This window comes from Canis lupus, chromosome 4, assembly GCF_048164855.1.
Source record: "Canis lupus baileyi chromosome 4, mCanLup2.hap1, whole genome shotgun sequence".
Taxonomy (NCBI): domain Eukaryota; kingdom Metazoa; phylum Chordata; class Mammalia; order Carnivora; family Canidae; genus Canis; species Canis lupus.
This window is the reverse complement of record NC_132841.1, coordinates 53,485,678-53,505,082: the sequence shown is the minus strand read 5'-3', so window position 1 is coordinate 53,505,082 and position 19,405 is coordinate 53,485,678. Positions and strand designations below refer to the sequence as shown.

At 48.6% G+C, this 19,405-nt stretch overlaps 1 protein-coding gene across 1 annotated transcript; it reads left to right on the top strand.

The window, feature by feature from the left end:
* The first annotated feature begins 4,488 nt into the window (after window positions 1-4,488).
* Window positions 4,489-17,611, top strand: NIPAL4 (NIPA like domain containing 4). Its single transcript, XM_072824359.1, has 6 exons — window positions 4,489-4,696; window positions 7,697-7,936; window positions 10,988-11,044; window positions 12,226-12,316; window positions 14,282-14,442; window positions 15,270-17,611. The coding sequence occupies exons 1-6, from the start codon at window positions 4,660-4,662 to the stop codon at window positions 15,896-15,898; spliced, it is 1,215 nt and encodes a 404-aa protein (XP_072680460.1). The 5' UTR covers window positions 4,489-4,659; the 3' UTR covers window positions 15,899-17,611.
* The last annotated feature ends 1,794 nt before the right edge of the window (window positions 17,612-19,405 follow it).

Below are 19,405 nucleotides of genomic sequence, written 5' to 3'. Positions count from 1 at the left end.
ATATATGCGTATAACTTATAAGCATGTAACATATAACAAGTCCTCTATAAATAACAACGTCCAATAGAAATATAATGTGAGCCACTATGTAATTTTCCATCATTTTGTAGCCACTTTACAAAAAGAAGTAGAGAAAATTAATTTTGACAATATATTTTATTTAAACCACAATATCCAAAATATTATTTCAGCATGTGATCAATAATAAAAAGTTATTAATAGTTTATATTTTTTATCTTATTAAGTCTTTGAAATCTGGGCACGTTACAACCTGGGGAAGATTTTGGCAATTATCTGGGATGCTTTTGGTTGTCACAATCAGGGGAGCCTAGGAATGGGAGGCAGTGTGTGCTACTGGCATGGAACCAGGAATACTGACAAGAATCTCACTGTTCAGGGAGGCCTGGGTGGCTCAGCGGTTGAGCATCTGCCTTCAGCTCAGGTCATGATCCTGGGGTTTGGAATCGAGTTCTGCATTAGGCTCCCTGTATGGAGCCTGCTTCTCCCTCTGCCTATGTCTCTGCCTCTCTTTCTCTGTCTTTCATGAATAAATAAATAAAAATTTTTTAAAATCCCGCAGTGCATAAGACAGCCCCCCACAACAAACAATTATGTGGCCCAAAATATTAACAGTGCTTAGCATAGTTCACAGTAGCCTCTTTCCACATTCTCAATGGTCACGTGGAGCTGGTGGCTACCGTATTGGGCAGGGCTGTTCTGTAACATAAAGCATTTGGAAGTGCACTTAGAAGGACCAAAGTTTTAGGAATTCGGGTTTTGGAAAATTAGTTTTTTCCTGTTCACGGGGAATAACTGGCTGACCAGAGCCTGGCTGGCTGAGGACAGAGCCCATCTGTCTCTGGCTGGTCAGACCCTTCCAAAGTCACCGCCCTCCCCTCGTAGACGAGCCTGGGACGGACAGTGAACCCTGTTGTTCTTCTCTGGGGAGACAATGCTGCAGGCCCTGCTACCTGCCTGACAGTGCTATTGTGGCTCCGGGAGAAAAGGGCTTTGTCAGGACTGCAGGCGAGGAGACTGCGGTTCAATGGGGCTCATTATATCCTCACTCTCTGGATGCTGATGCCACCAGCCCTGGGGAAGCCCCGCCTCCTTCTAGAACAAATGGGGAGCCTGAGGCCCAGAGGGTGTGGAAGGCCCTCCAGTAGATCCCAGCTCCCTCCACCTCAGCTCCCTGCCCTAAAACATGAAACTCACCTAACTCCGAAAAGTCTTGCCTCAAAGCACAGGGTGAATTCAGTACTGCCCTTAGCCCCGGGCAAGGGACCCCATGCCCGGGACCCTAAAATTTAGCGGCTCCACAAATCACAAACCCATCCACAAATATATATATTAAAGAACACATTGCTTCAACGTGGATGGAACTGGAGGGTATTATGCTGAGTGAAGTAAGTCAGTCGGAGAAGGACAAACATTATATGTTCTCATTCATTTGGGGAATATAAATAATAGTGAAAGGGAATATAAGGGAAGGGAGAAGAAATGTGTGGGAAATATCAGAAAGGGAGACAGAACATAAAGACTCCTAACTCTGGGAAACGAACTAGGGGTGGTGGAAGGGGAGGAGGGCGGGGGGTGGGAGTGAATGGGTGACGGACACTGGGGGTTATTCTGTATGTTAGTAAATTGAACACCAATAAAAAATAAATTAATTGTTTAAAAAAAAAAAAAAAAAGAACACAGGTGGGGGCACCCCGGTGGCTTAGGCAGTTAAGTGTCTGACTTTGGCTTAGGTCATGATCTCAGGGTCCTGGATCAAGCCCCTCATCGGGCCCCCTACTGAGCAGGAGTCTGCTTCTTCCTCTCCCTCTGCCCCCTCTCCCCTGCTTGTGTTCTCTCTCTCTTCTTTCTCTCTCTCTCAAATAAATAAAATCAGAGAGAAAGAAAGGAAGGAAGGAAGGAAGGAAGGAAGGAAGGAAGGAAGGAAGGAAGGAAGGAAGGAAGGAAGAAAGGAAGAAAGAAAAAGAAAGAAAGAAAGAAAGAAAGAAAGAAAGAAAGAAAGAAAGAAAAGAAAGAAAGAAAGGAAGAAAGAAAGAAAGAAAGAAAGAAAGAAAGAAAGAAAGAAAGAAAGAAAGAAAGAAAGAAAGAAAGAAAGATGTACATTTGTCTCTCAAGATCTGGGCTCAGCTCTGTCACGATGTGACTATAATCTAAACATCCTCTCTTGTGCTTATGATTTAAAAAGCCCAGGCCAGAAAGAAAGACCACAAATCTTTTGTTCTATGTCCTTGGAACAAACTCAGAGACTGAAGGTAGTGAGTGTTTGCGGTTGGTACTTCCACCAGCCTCAGAGATGGACATGTTTTGTAGCATGTGTTAGATCCAAGCAGCAGAAATACTCAGGAGAAAGAAAAGACCAATTAAATTATCTTGTCCAGTCCTCCTTCTCAGGTAGCATGGATGCTTCTTTAATGAACTGTCATTTCTGATCACCCAGTTTCTGGTTTCTCTGTGTTCCAATTCATACAGGACTTGGAGGTACTCACTTCCTGTGAACTCTGGTGCCACATCCCTCCAAAGTAAGAGGTAGATCTGGGTGCATTGTGTCCCCATGAACTTGGATGTGGAATGTTAGTAATATCTGTGATTCCCTTTCCCCCTTCCTTACCTAACTTGCCCCCAACCCCATGGTCTCTCTCTCTCTCTCTCTCTCACACACACACACAGAGAGAGAGAGAGAGAGAGAGAGAGAGAGAGAAGCTGTCTCATTGACAAATGAGGAAACTGTTTCTCCTGGAGAGTAAGTGATTTGTTTAAAGTCACCCAGAAAGTGAGGAGGAGCTGCATGCTGGGAGAACCCATCCTTTGTGTCCCAGCCAGAGGCCATAAGTTGAGGCTGGAGAAGGATGGCGGGGAGGATAGGCTGGGGGCAGAGCCTGTTTACTTCCAGTTCCTTCGCTAGTTGGCACCTCGGGGGGAAGTTTTTCAGAGTATCTAAAATATGGGTAATAAAATATTTTTCTATTCCCGTACCAAATGTTAACATTAAGGGAACCTGGTGACAGGTCTATGGGAACTTTCTGTATGATTTCTGTAACTCCTTTGTGAATCTAAAGTTGTTTTATAACCAAAAGGTTTTTTGTTTGTTTGTTTGTTTGTTTGTTTGTTTTTATTTTTATTCATGAAAGACAGAGAGAGAAAGAGAGAGAGGCACAGGCAGAGGCACAGGCAGAGGGAGAAGCAGGCTTCCCACAACGTGTCTGATACGGGACTCTATTCCGGATCCCGGGATCATGCCCTGAGCCAAAGGCAGATGCTCAACCACTGAGCCACCCAGGTGTCCCCAAAAGGTTTTCTTAAAGTACTTTTTTTCCCCCATCTGTACCATGGAGAGAGTAATGGTCCCTACCTCGTAGGAGGCTCAAATGATATAATGTCTGTATAGGTTTTAGTACAGGGTCTGTCCCATAGTGAAGACTCCATAAGTAATTATTTTTAAAAGCTACCTCCTCCAGGAGGTGGTGACCACCATTGCCAGAACTGGCCACTGTTTCCTTGGTGGTCCTATATCTTCACTACTCAGGAGCAGGAGTGTATTTCAGTCTAAAATGCTAGGCCTGTTCGTGTGGCCACTGGGAACATTCTCTTGCTTGCTCTTCACTCTTCCACTTCCTAGCTGGGAAACCCAGTAAGTTACTTGATCGCACTGCGCCTTAGTTTCCTTTCTGTAAATAATGAAAAATACGTACTGCACACGGTTGTCCTGAGGATTAAATGAACAGGGATTTTTCAGCACTAATAACGGCACCTGGCCTCTAGTAAGCACTACAAGTGTTTTTAAGGTCCAACACAGTGTTTCTCTAATTTATTTTTACTATTACCCATAGTAGTAACTATACTTTCCATAACTAGTTTTTTTTTTCAGGGTGATTTGGAAGACACCAGCTTCTAGAGAGTAGATCCTATTTTGTTTTTCTCATTAATATATAAGGTTCTCCAGGGACAGAGAGTATATCTGACTCCTGTGGGTCTCCAATCGCTTGGAAGGAGAATTTTACTTCTCTCATTCAATTTGCCAAACTTCTGTCATCCATTCATTGCGCGTACAGGTACTGGCCGTTTATTCAGCGCCTGCTACTAAGTGTCTGTTGTGCACCAGCGTCCAGCACACATCAGATCTACGTTGAATGAGTGAACAAGGCGGGCAGGCAGGGAAGTCGGAGGCCAGGAAGGCAGGCAGGCGGGAAAACACCAGGGGCTCGCCCCCCCGCCCCCCGGGGCTGCAGTCGGCCCCCACGTTCCCACTGCGCCTCGGCCAGGCAATGTCCCCCTCTGCCACCTCGGGACGCAGCCCTGTGACCCGCGCAGCTGGTGCAGTCCCTCGAGGCGGAGGGGCGGCGCCGGGAGCCCCGCGCCCTCGCCTGGGCCCTGGGGAGCCCCGCAGCCTCCGCACCCCGGAGCCGCGCGCCCCTCTGCGGGCATCTGGAGCGCGGGGCCCCCGGCCCGGGGAGTCGCCCAGGACGCGGGGTGACTCCTCCCCGGGGACCGTCCCCTCCGGGGCGCGTCATTCTCTCCACCCCTGGGGCCGACCCGGCAGCTTCTCGCACGCGGGGCGAGTCGCGGCCACCTGCTCGGAGCCGGGGCGCCGGGAGCCGGGGAGCCGGGGCGCAGGCGGCGGCGCGGGGGCGGCGCGCAGGGCCCATGGAGCGGCCGGCGGGCAACGCCAGCTGCCAGAACGGTGCGTGCGGGGGCGGGGACGGGGTTCTGGCCCCTTCCCCAACCTGGAGCCGGGCAGCTGGGGGGGTGCGCCGGAGGGGGCAGCGCGCGGAGGGGGCCGGGGCAGCCAGAGGGGGCTCCCCCGGCTCTTCCTTCTGTACAGTTGCCGCAGGTTCAAGCACCTGCCCGGTCCGGCTGCTGCCTGGGGCCCGCCAAAGCTGAGGGAGGGGGCGCAGAGCCTCACCCCAAACCCACGCACCCCGGATAAGCAAGGACCCGGAGCTTTACTGGAGGGATTCCTACCAGGCACCGGGTGGCAGACTGGGCCCTTTACCTACATTATCTCATTTAACCCTTAACTCTAGAGGGCAGGTGGGTATTATTACCTTGCTGCCTCCTTTCTGGAGAGAAAGAAACCGGGGTTCTGAAAAGCCTGATAATTTGCTCAAGCTCCTGCAGTGGGGGAAGTGGATATAAAACTAGATCGGATTCTAAACCCCGTACCCCCACTGCTATGCTTCCTCTTGGTATGTCTCCACTTCGCTACTCCCTCTTAAAATTGAGCGGCTGATCAGATAGCCTTGTTTCTCGAACTTCTTTTCTCTAGTGAAGTGTTCAGAGCCAGCTCTTTGGGTGTTGGCTGGCTTTGGCGTCCAACAATGCAGTCCATTTTCAGCCTCACCTTCCCCTGGGGAAGAATTCATGCCCTGGTCCTCGCATATTCTGGAACAGAAGTGGGGTTCACCAGGCCCAACACCCATTTGTCTAATGAGCATCCTCCTCGGAATTGGATTTTCTTTGGCCACCATCCCGCTCTCCTTTTCTTTTTGTCTTCATGGGAAAACTCAATTCAGGGGAGGGTGCTGTGCCCTTGGGTGCCTCAGGCCTCCCCAAAACAGGCAAGCTCACTGTTTGGCTCCACCTCTGGAGATGCACCTTCAGGATGGTAGGTGAAGGGGGTGGGAATGGGATTGGCCTTCCTCTTGGGAGTCACCTTTCTTGGCCCATGTCCTAGCTCTGGCTCATTTCCTGAGTTCAGGGAACTCCCCAGACTCGACTGTCTGAACTGAAGAACAGCTGTGAGAGGTCAGACCAAATCTGATTAGGGTTGGCAATGGCTTTTTGTCTTACCCTTTCTTGATTGTGACACAGGTGTCAGGAAGAGGCATCTCCCATTGCAAAAGACACATGGATGGCCCCTGGTGGGTTCCAGGTCCAGCTCTGCTACTGGGTTTTTGTGAGACTCAAAGAAGTCCTTCCCCTTCTCAGGGCCTCAGTTCTCCTGCCCGCAAGTAAGAGAGTTAGGCAGGCTGTCTTCTCGGGATTCTCCCAACACCATTGTTCTGAGCTTCTGTGCCATAGAAGAAAGGTCAACATTGCCCTGACTCTATTCCACCAAGATGCCACTCTCTGATCCAGATACGCCAGTGCCAGAGCTGCATGACCGTGGACTTTGGGGCACACCTGGTGCTGTAGTGGCCTGTAGTTCTAACTGGTCTGAGGAGAAGTGCCTGGCCCAGGCGTACATCCCTGGCACAGGAGCCTGTAGTTTTGTGACCCACAGTTTGAGAAAAATCAGAAGGTTTTCACAAACTCAAATGCCTACAGAGGCTGAGCACATAACCAAAATGGATGAAGGGACCCTGGTACAGACTTTGGGGGAATTTCAAAGAGCCTGTCCTCAGGGGGCAACCACTCTCAGCTGCAATCAGTTGTTGGCTCTGGGAAGGTGAACTTGATAAGGTCAATGGAGGCAGCTCAAAAGCTGAGTTTTCATGGAAAATCCGATTTTAAATGTTGGTAATGAATTCAGAATTTGTAACAACCCGCAAGAGGCCAGATGAACCACCCACCCCACCCCCACCCTTGCTGCCTGCTCCGTGGGTTGTGTGTAGCAGTGAAGAGCAGGCCTTTGGCGTCACATGGACTTGGGAACAGTTTGGCTTCCCGTTTGCCACCAGTGCAGTCTTGTTCAGCTCACCAAATGTACTAGGGCCCCAGTTTCTTCAACTAAAACCCTGCACATGATCACTGTGCCATTTCCATGACAGAAATGCTCATGGAAAGCCTGAGAGTAGAGGATCATGTGAGGGATAATTGGCTGTGCTTTATGGTGCTTTACTGAACTTGAGCCACTTAACTCCTCTGGCTGAGGATCTGCCCCTCAGACCCAAGTCTGTCCTATGGTCCTTGGTGTTTGTGCCCAGAAGAGCCAGCAAGGGTTTGCAGGTTCTGGGGCATGAGGGCTGATTCTGACTCTCAGGATCTCTAGAACTTGGAAAGCAAGCTAAAGAAGATTCTACGTGGCGTCATAGGGACACCGATCCCTCTGAGGCTTCAAGGAGGCCCCAGCCACAGACCATGGGCACCAGAGATCTTAGAATAAGGCCCGGAAATGGTCAGCTCTAACCAACAGTCTGCTTATATTTCGTTATCTTCAGGCCTGGAAGGGGCTGTGGGCTCTCTAGCCTCACTCCTTCATGTTAACGTCAGGAGTGTCCACTAAGGCTGGAGGTAGGGATATGGAAGTGAAGAGGCCTCTTGGCGGGGAAAATCCCTGTGTGATCCTGAGCTGTTGGAGGTCCAGGGGCTGGGAGGGGATTCCTGGGAAATGCGGGAGGTTGGATTCGGTGATGCCTGAGAACTTGGAGGAGACTTCTTGGTGTGTGGAGCATCGGTACACCTTAGTGGTTATGTGCTGGAGTTCTGGAGTCAGACAGTCTGTGTTCTTAGGCAAGGTGCCTGACCTTTCATGACCTCTATGTCTCATCTATGAAATGAGAATTCAAGATGGCACTTATCTGACAGATGGTTATAAAAATTGGATGAGTTCATGCAAATGAAACCCCTAGCCTGGGGTAAGCACCCCGTGAATCTCTGTTATTGTTGGGCTGAGGCCCATTGTGCAGACAGAGGCCCACTACCACTAAAGTATGAGATCTGAAACACTAGCCAATTCTAATATTTTGCAAGCATGCAGATGCCCCCAACATGACTCTCTTATCATGGTCTTCCCATCCAGGTTCCCTGATCAGCCTATACTGCTCCTCTCAACAAGTCCTGTGCCAGATCGTCAGTGACCTCAGCACCCCAGTGCCCAGCAATGTCACCTCTCACACCTGGAAGGAGAGGTTCAGGGAGAACTATAGCTTCTACATTGGCCTGGGCCTGGCCTTCTTGTCCAGCTTCCTCATTGGCAGCAGCGTCATCCTCAAGAAGAAAGGCCTTCAGCGACTGGTGGCCTCCGGGGCCACGCGGGCTGGTAGGTCCTTGTAGGGAAGGTGGGCATGGGGTGCTAGGCGGCTGAGCCCCCAGCCAGCTCCATGAATCTCCTTTACAGGGGGCCTCTGCGGCAGCTGGAGAGCCTGGCCTACATGGTCACAAAAGGCTCCTTGTCAACCCCACTGGGAATCCAATCCACCAACAGGAGACCTTCTTTTAAAATCCAACATTTCTGGAGAACTTTAAGATCAGTTAATTGAGGGTACAGATGAGGAAAAGTCTCAGGGCTAAGAATCAGAAACCCCAGATCTAGTCCCGTTCTTTTTCTTACAAGCTGTGTCATTATAGGCAAGCCCCAACTTTCCTGCAAAATGGGAATGCAAACACCTCTGACCAGGACATCGTCACACACCAGTGTGCCCTCACAGCCTCTCAGATGGAGCCCCCTTACAGGCTACAAAAGAATTATTGAGTCACTGTCCACAAGAGATTTGTTTGTTTGGAAATAAGGTATATATCTATGAACCCATTTTGAAGAAAAGGAATCATGTAAAAGAATTTGTTCATTTAATTATCATTTACCATATACCTGTTGTATGCCAGGTCCATGCTGGACCTGGGGATACAGTGTCCCATGGGGGCATTGATCATGTAGGAGAGTCAACAGGCAATTGTTCCAGAATGTGTGACGTGCTGTCTATCATGGGGAAAATACAGAACACTTTGGGAATATTTGGAGTGCATGTAATGCCCAGGCTTGGAAGGTTAAGGGAGCTTTTCTATAAGAGGTGATCCGGAAGGTGGGACTTAAACAATGAGATGGCAAGATGAAGGGGAAAAGAGGAAGATGTGGTGTTCCAGGCAGAAAGAACAGCATGTGCAAAGGCCCAGAGGTGAGAGAGCATGAGTGAAGCTGAAAGAGTTCAGGCTGGTTGGAGCACAGGGCAGTGGAAAGAGTTGGGGGAGGGGCCAGATCTCGAAGGGTCTTAGGAGCTGCGCCACAGGGTTTGGGTGCAACTGTAAGTGACAAAGGTTTTACACAGGAGAAAGACAGTTCAATTTAGGATCTGAAAAGATTCCTGGTTGCTGGGTGGGCAATGGATTAGGGGACAAGACTGACACCTAGGAGACCAGTTAGGGAAGAGAGACAGCAGAACTTGGGCCAGGGGAGTTGCAGTGGGAACGGAGACAGTGGGGAGTCCAGAGATAGCCTTCGAAGGTAGAACTTACTGGGCTTGGTGTTGACTGGCTCCAAGGGGAGGGTAGAGACAGAGGCGAGACTGACTCAGCTTTCTCACTTGAGCAACTGGGGAGATGAGGGTGCTGTTTTCAGAGATGAAGAATTCAGGACGAGCAGGTTTATGGGAAGATGATGGTTCAAGTTGGGACGTGTTCAGTTTAGTGTTCTGTGGGACACTGCTTTGGAAGCACACTCCCCAGGTTCCAATTCCAGCTCTTTAATTCCTGGTGATGTGATCCTGGACAGGGGAAGTGTCTCAGTCTCCTCATCTGTAAAATGGGGTTCTGAACAGTTCCAGCCATTAGGATTATTGAGAAGATAGGGAGCATGTTGGGATCCCTGGGTGGTGCAGCGGTTTGGCGCCTGCCTTTGGCCCGGGGTGCGATCCTGGAGACCTGGGATCAAGTCCCACAATGGGCTCCCTGCATGGAGCCTGCTTCTCCCTCTGCCTGTGTCTCTGCCTCTCTGTCTCTCTCTGTGTAACTATCATGAATAAATCAATAAAATCTTTAAAAAAAAAAAAAAGATAGGGAGCATGTTTACCAAGAGGCTTGGGACAGAGTCAGCACGAGTATCGGCACTACTGTTAATCTAAGTGAAGGGCCAAGCAGACAGTTGGATACCCAGCTCTAGAGCCAGGTGCCACCTAAATGGAGAGCTGGGAGGAGCGGGGAGGAAGTCAGGATCAGTGGTCTTTTCTGCTCTGTCCTTTACCTCTGGACAAGTGTTTGAAAGTCTACCGTGTGAACCAAGCAAACACAATTCCAGGCCTCATACTGCCTCCATTTTAGTGGGAGAAATGCCAGAAAATAAATACATGAACTCAAATTATAAATGAGTGTCATTAGGGAGAAGATTTGGGTGTGATGAAGGAGAATCCCAAGGGGGAAATAACAGAGATAGGGAGTCAGGGAGGGCATTTCAAGGGAAGCAACATTCGAGCAAAGTCCTGTAGAGAGTGTAGATAGAAGTAAATGTTGTTAAGAAGACTTTCCCCAACACAGAAAAGCACATGCAAGGGTCCTAAGGCCAAAAAGAGCTCATCATTTTGGAGGAACTAAAAGAAAACCTGAGTGGCTAGATAGTAATGACAAGTATGGCAAGAGATGCCTTTGGAAACATGAACAGGGTCAAAACTATGAACTGGCTTGTTGAGGATTTTGGTCTTTATCCCAAGAGTATTTGGAAGCCATTGGCCTGCTACAAACTGAGGAGTAACAATATGATTTACATTCTTAAGAGACCATTGGTTGCTATGAGGAAATGGGTTATAAAGGGATGATGAGAGTGTAACCAGATGAACCATAGGAGGCTATTGCCTCACACTGGGCCAGAGGTGGTTGTGCCTTGGAATCGGGGTGGCGAGATGGTAGTGGAGTGGACACATGTGAGATGCTCTTTGGAGAGGGAATCAGCAGGATGGATGGAATTCAGAAGGTAGAGGAGTAGGAGAGTCAAGGGTAGTTTCCTGGTTTCTGGCTTAAGCAACGAGGTACATAGAGGTGCCACTTACTGAGTTTCATTTGGTAGATGGGTGGGGAGCATTTAGAATCAAGAGTTCTATTTAGGACAGAGTTTGGGATGCCTGTGAGAGATCCAGGAGATGTCAAGTAAGCAATCGGATGTACATCGAAAGGCTCAGTATACATATGTGACACTCATGTAAAGATGGTATTTAAAACTTTGAGAATGGATAAATTCACCCAGGAAGGGACCCAGAGGCAAGCCCAGAGGACTAACCACAGTGAACATGTATTTAACACTTCGAGATTAGGGAGTGAAGGTAGACATAGGAAAGGTGCCTGAGAAAGCATGGCCAAGCTCTAACTTTGTGTCCATTCTTTTCTACAGTGGACGGAGGGTATGGCTACCTGAAGGATGCAATGTGGTGGGCTGGATTCCTCACCAGTAAGTGGGTTCTTTCCTAACGACACTGACCCATTGAGGGTAGAGGCGGAGATGAAAGGAGAGGTGGATGCGTTTTTTCTGTCTTCATTGCACAAAGTGTGAATCTGAGGCCCAGATTCTCAAGGGGGAAATCCTTGGCATCTTTGCAGGCAGAGCATTTTCTGTATATATCAGATCACATTCTCCACCCAAAGTTGGTCAGTCCTTCAGCCAGGAAACACGTATTCCCAGCGGGGTTTGTAGAGAGCTGCTAATGATAAAGGTGTAATTTCTCAACTTCCCTTGACATGGAGAGAGTCATCACTGCCGGTTGGAGTCTGTTGGGACTTCCACATGGTAGAGGCTGGGTCTCCTCAGCCAGTTTTCCCATTCCACAGGCAATGTGTTGGCTCACTTAGAACCAGGCTGGTCTGCCACTTATGGTTTCCTTAAATTTGCACATTCACACATTTCCCTGGCTTTCCACCCATCCTGTCTGGCTTTCAAAACCCTAATTCTTTTGAATGGAAATTTAGCCAGCTTTCTATTTATAAGTCAGGTCCCAGTCCTAGCCAGGGCTATCACATTCATCTTCTACTTTCAAAGGGCACACCCAGGTCATTCTCTACAGGAGAGACAGGAAATGCACTTGTAGGAGGAGTCTGCAAACTGGAAACTCAAAGGTGGAGAATTCGGCTACTTGGGAATGTCATACTTTCTCACCACCTGCCCACCGGTCTAGGCTAGACACAGTTCCTCTGCGACAGATGGCTCATGACCAACTGCTACTTGGAGAATCAGTAACTAAATGTTTCTTTATTTGGTAATTAACACTTTCTAGAACTTATAGATCCAGACCAAACATTGGCAGTCCCCAAGGTACACTCAACTGTGACCTGAACTAGAAGCCAGGATGCCTCAAGAACAAGAAGGCATCCTTCCACAAACTTGTCACGTGACCTTCGACACTAGGTCTCACTCGCCTATCTTTAAAATGGAAGGATTTGATCAGGCTGGTCTGGACCTGACCTTCTGACCAGATTCACCAGGGGGAAAGAGTAAGGATCAAGACTTGAGGGAATGCTGGCCTGGGATTCTGTGAACGGTTGATCACTGAATGATGCTGTCTCTGCCCAGGTTAATTTGGGCTGCAGATGGTTCATTGAAACCACGCTAGCCTGTTTTCTCTCTTTATTTCCTAGTGGCTGCTGGAGAAGTCGCCAACTTTGGGGCCTATGCATTTGCTCCTGCAACAGTCGTCACACCTTTGGGAGCACTGAGTGTCCTCATAAGGTTGTTGTCACCTCTCACGCTGTCTCTGCCTCCTTCCTATATTCAGTTTGTTGAGGGCTAGATCTGCAAGTGGGGTCAACTGCCACTTGCAACCAGGGACCTGAGTTGGTTCCAGCTCCCAGAGAGAGGCACCGTGCTGATCAGAGCCCCTGATCCTTGGATTGTTTGCAGCCACCTGTTCTAGCATCCCCTCAAATGACTGGCCAATAGCGGGGCAGACCAAGCCCAAGCTGGTTGTAAGGGCTTCCACTGCCACCATGTTGAATGTCTCATGTCAGTCTTTTGGTGTCTCAGTGGACACAACATGCAAGTTGAGAAGCATGAGCTGGAGACCAGCGCTCCCTGAGTTCTAACCTTAAGCTCTGCCACTTAGTATCTATATTACCATGGGCCAGTCACTTCACTACTCTAAGCCTCAACTTCCCCATCTGCTCAGTGGGGATGCTAATAACCCCTACCTGAAGGCATTGCTTCAAGAACGAAATGTGTGTGCTTCCCATTGCCCCATTCTTCTTGAACTATGAGCATAGTTCCTCTGTGGGGGTCTTGGAGCCCCATTTGAAGCTGGCTGTGATTATTGGCTTAACCTGGGAGCCTAGGTATATTACAGCCAACCATACCCAGCCCCCATAATTCCCTGTTTTGTTTTATCCTCTTGATGACAATTTTGTAACATTTACACAATCAAAACCAAACAGAACCATGACTCACATTACACAGTTGGCTGATGAAGCTGTGATACCACTATCACATATCTGATTAATGTACAAATCCCCACTCCCAGGAAGTTGGGAGAGGTAGGAAATCCTCCATCATGTGACCTCAGCCTGGGCTAATGTCCCCAGACTCTCCTGAATGCAAATGTTTGTGGTAGTTTTAGAGGATAGATGGAATACAGTCAAAGGAGCTTGGACATCAATCCCCTCTCTCTCGATACCTTAAACAAGAATTTTGGGGGAGTAATTCAGTCCTGGATCAGCCAAATGCTTTTTACCCTAAGCTAATGTTCCCTTTATAAAGAAACAGAAACCTGCCCTGTGAGCATACCTGTCCTGCCCAATTTGCCTCCCTTCTTCCCCTACCTCTGCCACCTCATCTGAGAATGTGAGGAGAATGAAAATGGTATCACTAGCAAGAAACTGGAGGTGTTCGGGCCAGAAAAGAGAAAACTCAGGGAAGTCATAGGAATTCTCTTCAATGAGGTATAGAGGAAAACCCATAGGCTTTATAATTAGACAGAAATTCAGCTAAAATCCTGGCCCTGCTACTCACCTGTTGTATAACCTTGCCTAGTTATGTTAACTTCTACAAGACTCAGTTTTCTCATCTATAAAATGAGGATAGTATATTTTACTTCTCGAAGAGTTGTGGGATGTTAATGAAATATAATAAGTAGAAAATTTGTAGCATAATACCTAATACATAATACATGCCCAAGACGTAGTGCCTGTAATTGTCATTATAGTTGTTTATATTATTGGATACAAATGGAAGAAGGAATCGATGTGTTCTGTATGACTCAAGGAATAGGAATAGGATAATGAGTAGAAGTTGTCATATTTTTGGTGACCAGAATAAGTCTATAATAGATTCACTTGCCTTGGGAAGGGGTGAGTTGCTTGCCATCAGAGGTATACAAGCCAAGCCTGACAGCAATCTGTTCATAATGTTAAGGGAAGATGTGCTCATCGGGTGGGAAGTTAGACAAGAATGCCTCGAAGGGCTTTTCTGACCTTCTATTTAGGGAGGCTTTTTGTCTCTAAAATGAAAGAAGTCCACATGTATGTCGATTCCTCCGGCACACGCTGGAACCCTCCCATCAAGTTTCTATTTCAAACACTTTGAGGAGGGGTGTGGTGAGTCCTGACCTGTTCTTCTCCATGAATGCTTGCTCAGCCCCCTTTCCCCTTCAGGACACTGGGGCAGGCACGGCTGCTAATCCCTCTCTCCCATTTCCACATGCAGTGCCATCCTGTCCTCCTACTTCCTGGGAGAGAGTCTGAATCTGCTGGGGAAGCTGGGCTGTGTGATCTGTGTGGCCGGCAGCACAGTGATGGTGATACACGCCCCTGAGGAAGAGAAGGTCGCCACCGTAGTTGAGATGGCTGCCAAGATGAAAGACACAGGTAGGCTCCAAGGCCCTGTGAGCTGGCAGGCACTGGGGGATGAGCCACAGGGAAGGCCTAGCTGCGTGCTGACCGTGCCAGGTGCTGCCACCAGGAGGAGAAGAAAGCCAATGAAGGAGAGGTGGGGGGGCTGGTCCCAGGGTTAGCTCACAGGCTTCCCAGCCTGCTGTGTATTGATTGATGCCATTTATCGTGTGTTTATTATGGGCCAGGCGTGGTTCTAAATACATTCTATGCCTTGTCCTGGCCTGTTCAGGCTGCTATAACAGAGTACCATAGACTGGGTGGCTTATAAACAACAGAATTTTCCTTCTTACAGTTCTAGAGGCCAGGAAGTCCAAGATCAAGGCCCTGGTAGATTTGGTTCCCAAATGGCCATCTTCTCTCAGTGTCCTCACATGGTGGAAGGGGTGGGGGAGCTCTCTGGGGTCCCTTTTATAGGGATACTAACCCCATTCATGGGGGCACCCCCTCATGACCTAAATCACCTTCCAAGGGCCTCTGTCCAAACACCATCACACTGGGGATGAGTGGGGGGACGACGTAGTCTTGTAGCGTGTATTATCTCATTTAATCCCCCCAAAAAAGATCTATGAGGAAGGTCCTCTTATTAGCCCTGTTTTACAAATGAGGAAATGGAAGTCTTGTGGTGTAATTAATCCCCTGCCCGAATTATTAAGAAGTTGTCACGTGGGACTGGAACTCAGGTCTGTCTGACTTCAGAGCCCAACCCTTAGTGCTAATATCCCATTACCGTGGGTGGAGGGCTCTAGAAACTACTTGCATCCTCTACAGCTCCAATTATCTATTTTCCACCCCTCCTGAAGGGTACATCGTGTTTGCTGTGCTTCTGCTGGTGCTGTGCCTCATCCTCATCTTCGTCATCGCCCCCCGCTATGGACAAAGGAATATCCTCGTTTACATCATCATCTGCTCTGTGATCGGGGCCTTCTCCGTGTCTGCTGTCAAGGGTCTGGGCATCACCATAAAGAACTTCTTCCAGGGGATGCCAGTTGTGCGGCACCCCCTCCCCTACATTCTGTCCCTCATCCTGGCACTTTCTCTCAGCACTCAGGTCAACTTCCTCAACAGGGCGCTAGACATTTTTAATACCTCCTTGGTGTTCCCCATCTACTATGTCTTTTTCACCACGGTGGTGGTTACCTCCTCCATCATCCTCTTCAAGGAATGGTACAGCATGTCTGCAGTGGACATTGTGGGCACCCTCTCTGGCTTTGTCACCATCATTCTGGGTGTGTTCATGCTTCACGCTTTTAAAGACCTGGACATCAGCCAGACCAGCTTGCCCCACATGCACAAAAACCCAACCCCATCTCCCACCCCTGAGCCCACTGTCATTCGACTAGAAGACAAGAATGTCCTTGTGGATAATATAGAACTTTCCAGCACCCCATCACCAGAAGAGAAGCCCAAAGTATTTATAATCCATTCTTAAGGCTTGGAATACATGAGTGAGGAGATGAGCTCTACGGTACAGCCTGACCTCTCAAGTTCAGAGGCACCTGGTCATTTTCACCACAACTGTTACCAATGGGCTCTCTTCTCTTGAGATGTTCGTTTATACCTCATCACTGTTTCCAGAAGGAAAATCCCTACCCAGTGAGTGGTGGCGGCAGAACTTCATGGATACAGCCTCAGTGACCAAATACCCTACTTTCTGTTGGTGCCAGCAGGTCCCCTGGACCTCCCTTCCCACTTGTTTCCTCAGCGCCATCTTCGTGTTGTTGAGAAGAAGAGAGAATTTGACCCGTTGAATGTAGCAGAGGCCAAGAACTTCCCTGAGATGCTGGTTGTCAGGAAATCCCTAGCACTAGTTCTCCTGAGACTGAATCCCCTTCCTCGGCCCAAGGACGAACTGCAGCTGCTTCCCACTCCCAGAGGCCCAGAGAGCAATTCATCATGCCTCCCCATCCAGAGCCAACAATTAATGTGGGACGTCTTGCTGCTTTTGCCACTTCCTCTTTGGAGACAAAAGCATGACCTCAGCTGACCTTCTTACTGTGAAAACCACCTGATGTCTCAGGGAACATTTCTACCAGCCCCGTTCCCCGAGCGCTCCAGCCTGGAGGTCACCATCTTAGTTTCTGTCCACTCCACTCCATCCCCCACCTCCTTCCGTCTCTCTCTATATCCTAAGGAGTCGTCATTGGGACATTCAGGCAATTACCTTAGGACTCAAAACAAAATGACAAGAACACAACAAAAGATACTCCACAGCCATGCTCTGCTGGTCCAACCCAGTGTTTCATTTCTCTGGAAAGAGAACAGCATTTTCAGTGCTTTTAAAAGTAGTCTGGCTGTCAAGCTAGCATTTGGCAGAATGAACTTTCCTTTTCCTCAAGGAGTAAACCAAAATAGGATCTGGGGAGATGGCGAGAAGGAGGAGCCGAGTCAGGATTTGGCAGAATGCAGCCATAGGCCTCTAGAAACCTGGGGCTGACTCCTGTGTTTACTCTGGTGCCCAACCAAGAACCCGGGTGGAAAGGGCTCTGGGTAGTTTCTGGACTGTAATGGCCTTAGAGGCTTGAGCAGTAGGATCAGCTCTGAACTTCAGTGACCAAGTGGGGTGTAAGCTTGGCGTGGGGGGAGTTCTGGCTGTTGATCAGATTGCCGCCAAGTCCCCGACACCCTGAGAAACAGCAGGTCGTGACTGCTCCAACACCATCTGTTTTGGGGACTGTCTTTAGTCTCCTCACATTGGCCAGAAGCATTCAAAAAACAAGAGCAGCTGGAGAAAGATGATTTCCTTCCTGCCTTCTTTCTGGCTCCAGGATATGGGAGTTGGTAGACACACCATTGGAAGGGAAGGAAGAGAGCCAGTGTATCTATAAAGAGGGAAGGCTTGGTCCTCAGCCCCCAAGTGGGTGCAGAGCCTCCCCTTATAACCCCAAAACTGTGTTCCACGCCCTAAGCACAGCCAAACCTGGGCCAGACTCTTGCTGGCCTTGATGCTCCAAGGGCCCGTCTGACTGACAGGCTGGCTTCTTGCACTTCCAGCCTCAAATCCCTGGCTTTTAATGAATGTGTATTTCTGTCTGTAACTAAAATCAATGCAATATGTTGGATCTTGAGAATGGCAGTAATCTAAGGGCCCTGAGAGTGTGGGCTGCAGGGTCAAGAATAAAGACCTCTGACCATGTTTACTTGATACTTGTGTCTTGGCCTTCCTTGGACATGGAACAATTAAACTGGTTTGTCTGGTGCTGGGGGGTTGGTCCCTGATCTCTGGAGGGATGCGGCTGCCAAGAGAGTCCTTATGGTAGTGTTCACAGCCACACCCTCACTGCAGTGGGAAAGGCTGTTTTGGGAATATCAGTTGAAGATACTCATCCCTGGTCAATGCCTGGGCCCCGTACTGGGAGCCAGGCACAGTACTTAGAGCTTCCTGTGAATTCTTTAAGTCCTCACAAATCCCCAAGGTAGATACATTTTTAATCTCCATTTTATATATGCGGAAAGGGTCTCAGGGAGGTTAAGTAATCGCCCAAGGTGACACAGCCAGGAAGAATCAAAGTTGCTCTCTGGCTCTAAGCCTATAGTCTGAACCACCAGTCAACATGTCTCTCCAAAGGACTAAACTAAGTCTGGCATTACTTTCTTTTCTTTTCTTGTGATCTGTGCTGTTTTCCCTGTCTGGTTATAAGCCCCATGGGAGTTGGTCTTTATTTGCTGCTTATTCTCAATGCCCAACGCATAGTTGGCACTCATAAAAACATTTATTGAATATGGAACAATACTGTTCCTATAGTCCTTCTTTGCCCAAATTCTCTTGGTGGCCAGCTCTCAATCCAGAGCAGATCTTAATAAAACCCTGGCACGTGCAGCAGAACCACACTAAAACTCACATAGTCAGCAGTTTCTGAGCACTTAGCTTGTGTCAGGCCCAGGTGGGTGCTTTCATGTGGAATATTTCACCGATGAGCACAACACTTTTGAGGTAGGTATTCCCACTGTGTAGTGAAAAGAGGCTCAGGGTTCTGGAATTCATCCACTCTCACGCATCTAGTAAGCAGCAGAGCTGTGATTGGATCCAGGTCTGTCCGACCAGGCTTTGTGTGATATGTTGCTGACCAATCAAGGACTGTCAGCCCAGAGACTGGCTGGCAGGGTAGACACAGTGGCTAGTTTAAATGAAGGGTGTTTGGGAAGGGGCTAGTTTCATGAGCAGGCATTTTTATAGTCAAAGCATTTGTGTTTGATGCCTTTGATACCCTTCAGCAATCTCAAAACCCCTGAGAAGTTAGAAAAATATAATCAGATACCAAAGACTTCTCAGGGCTTATGTGATGATTGATCACTCACATAAAGATAGTAGCATACAATGCCAGCATACGTTAAATACTGGGTAAATGTTACCTCCTCTCATGGTTATTATGATTCCCAATTAGAGAACCTCAAAATAGAGGGGATCAAATGAGAGGAGGGTGGGGTCCTATTGTGGACTGGAAGGCACTAATAGGCGTGAGCTATTATCACACAGGGCTCTGGAGTCAGAAAGCCTACCCAATCCTAACCGTGGCTGTGCACCTGCCCACCCAGCCCGACAGACCTTGAGCACGTCTCTCCCCACTCAGAAGTGCATGTTACTTAGCAAGAAGATGAGGAGGCGAACACAGGATCTCGTCTGTCTCCTAAACATGAGAGTGTAGCCCTTTCCACCTGGGTTCTCTGATAGCAGAGAATCCCAGGATCATTCATGCCTTTCATGATCCAAGACCTAACTAAACTAGACCAGCCTATGTCCAGGTACAAAGACAAACACCCCACCTTGACTGGTCACAGGAAAACCCAGGGCTTTTCTGTGGCTTCAGGTCTTCCACTATGGCCTGACAGGCAGGCTGCCAGTCATTTGTGGGAACTCTTCTGAGGAGTCCTCATGGGATGGATCCCATCCAGGCTGAGCAGTGGGAGATTAAAACAAACAAAAATAACTGCCAAACCA

Bases quoted from the DNA above. Each gene is read 5' to 3' on its own strand.
- NIPAL4 (XM_072824359.1), top strand. From the start codon at position 4,660: ATGGAGCGGCCGGCGGGCAACGCCAGCTGCCAGAACG. The intron at 4,697-7,696 runs GTGCGTGCGGGG...CTTCCCATCCAG, and splicing joins CAACGCCAGCTGCCAGAACG to GTTCCCTGATCAGCCTATAC. The intron at 14,443-15,269 runs GTAGGCTCCAAG...CCCCTCCTGAAG, and splicing joins TGCCAAGATGAAAGACACAG to GGTACATCGTGTTTGCTGTG.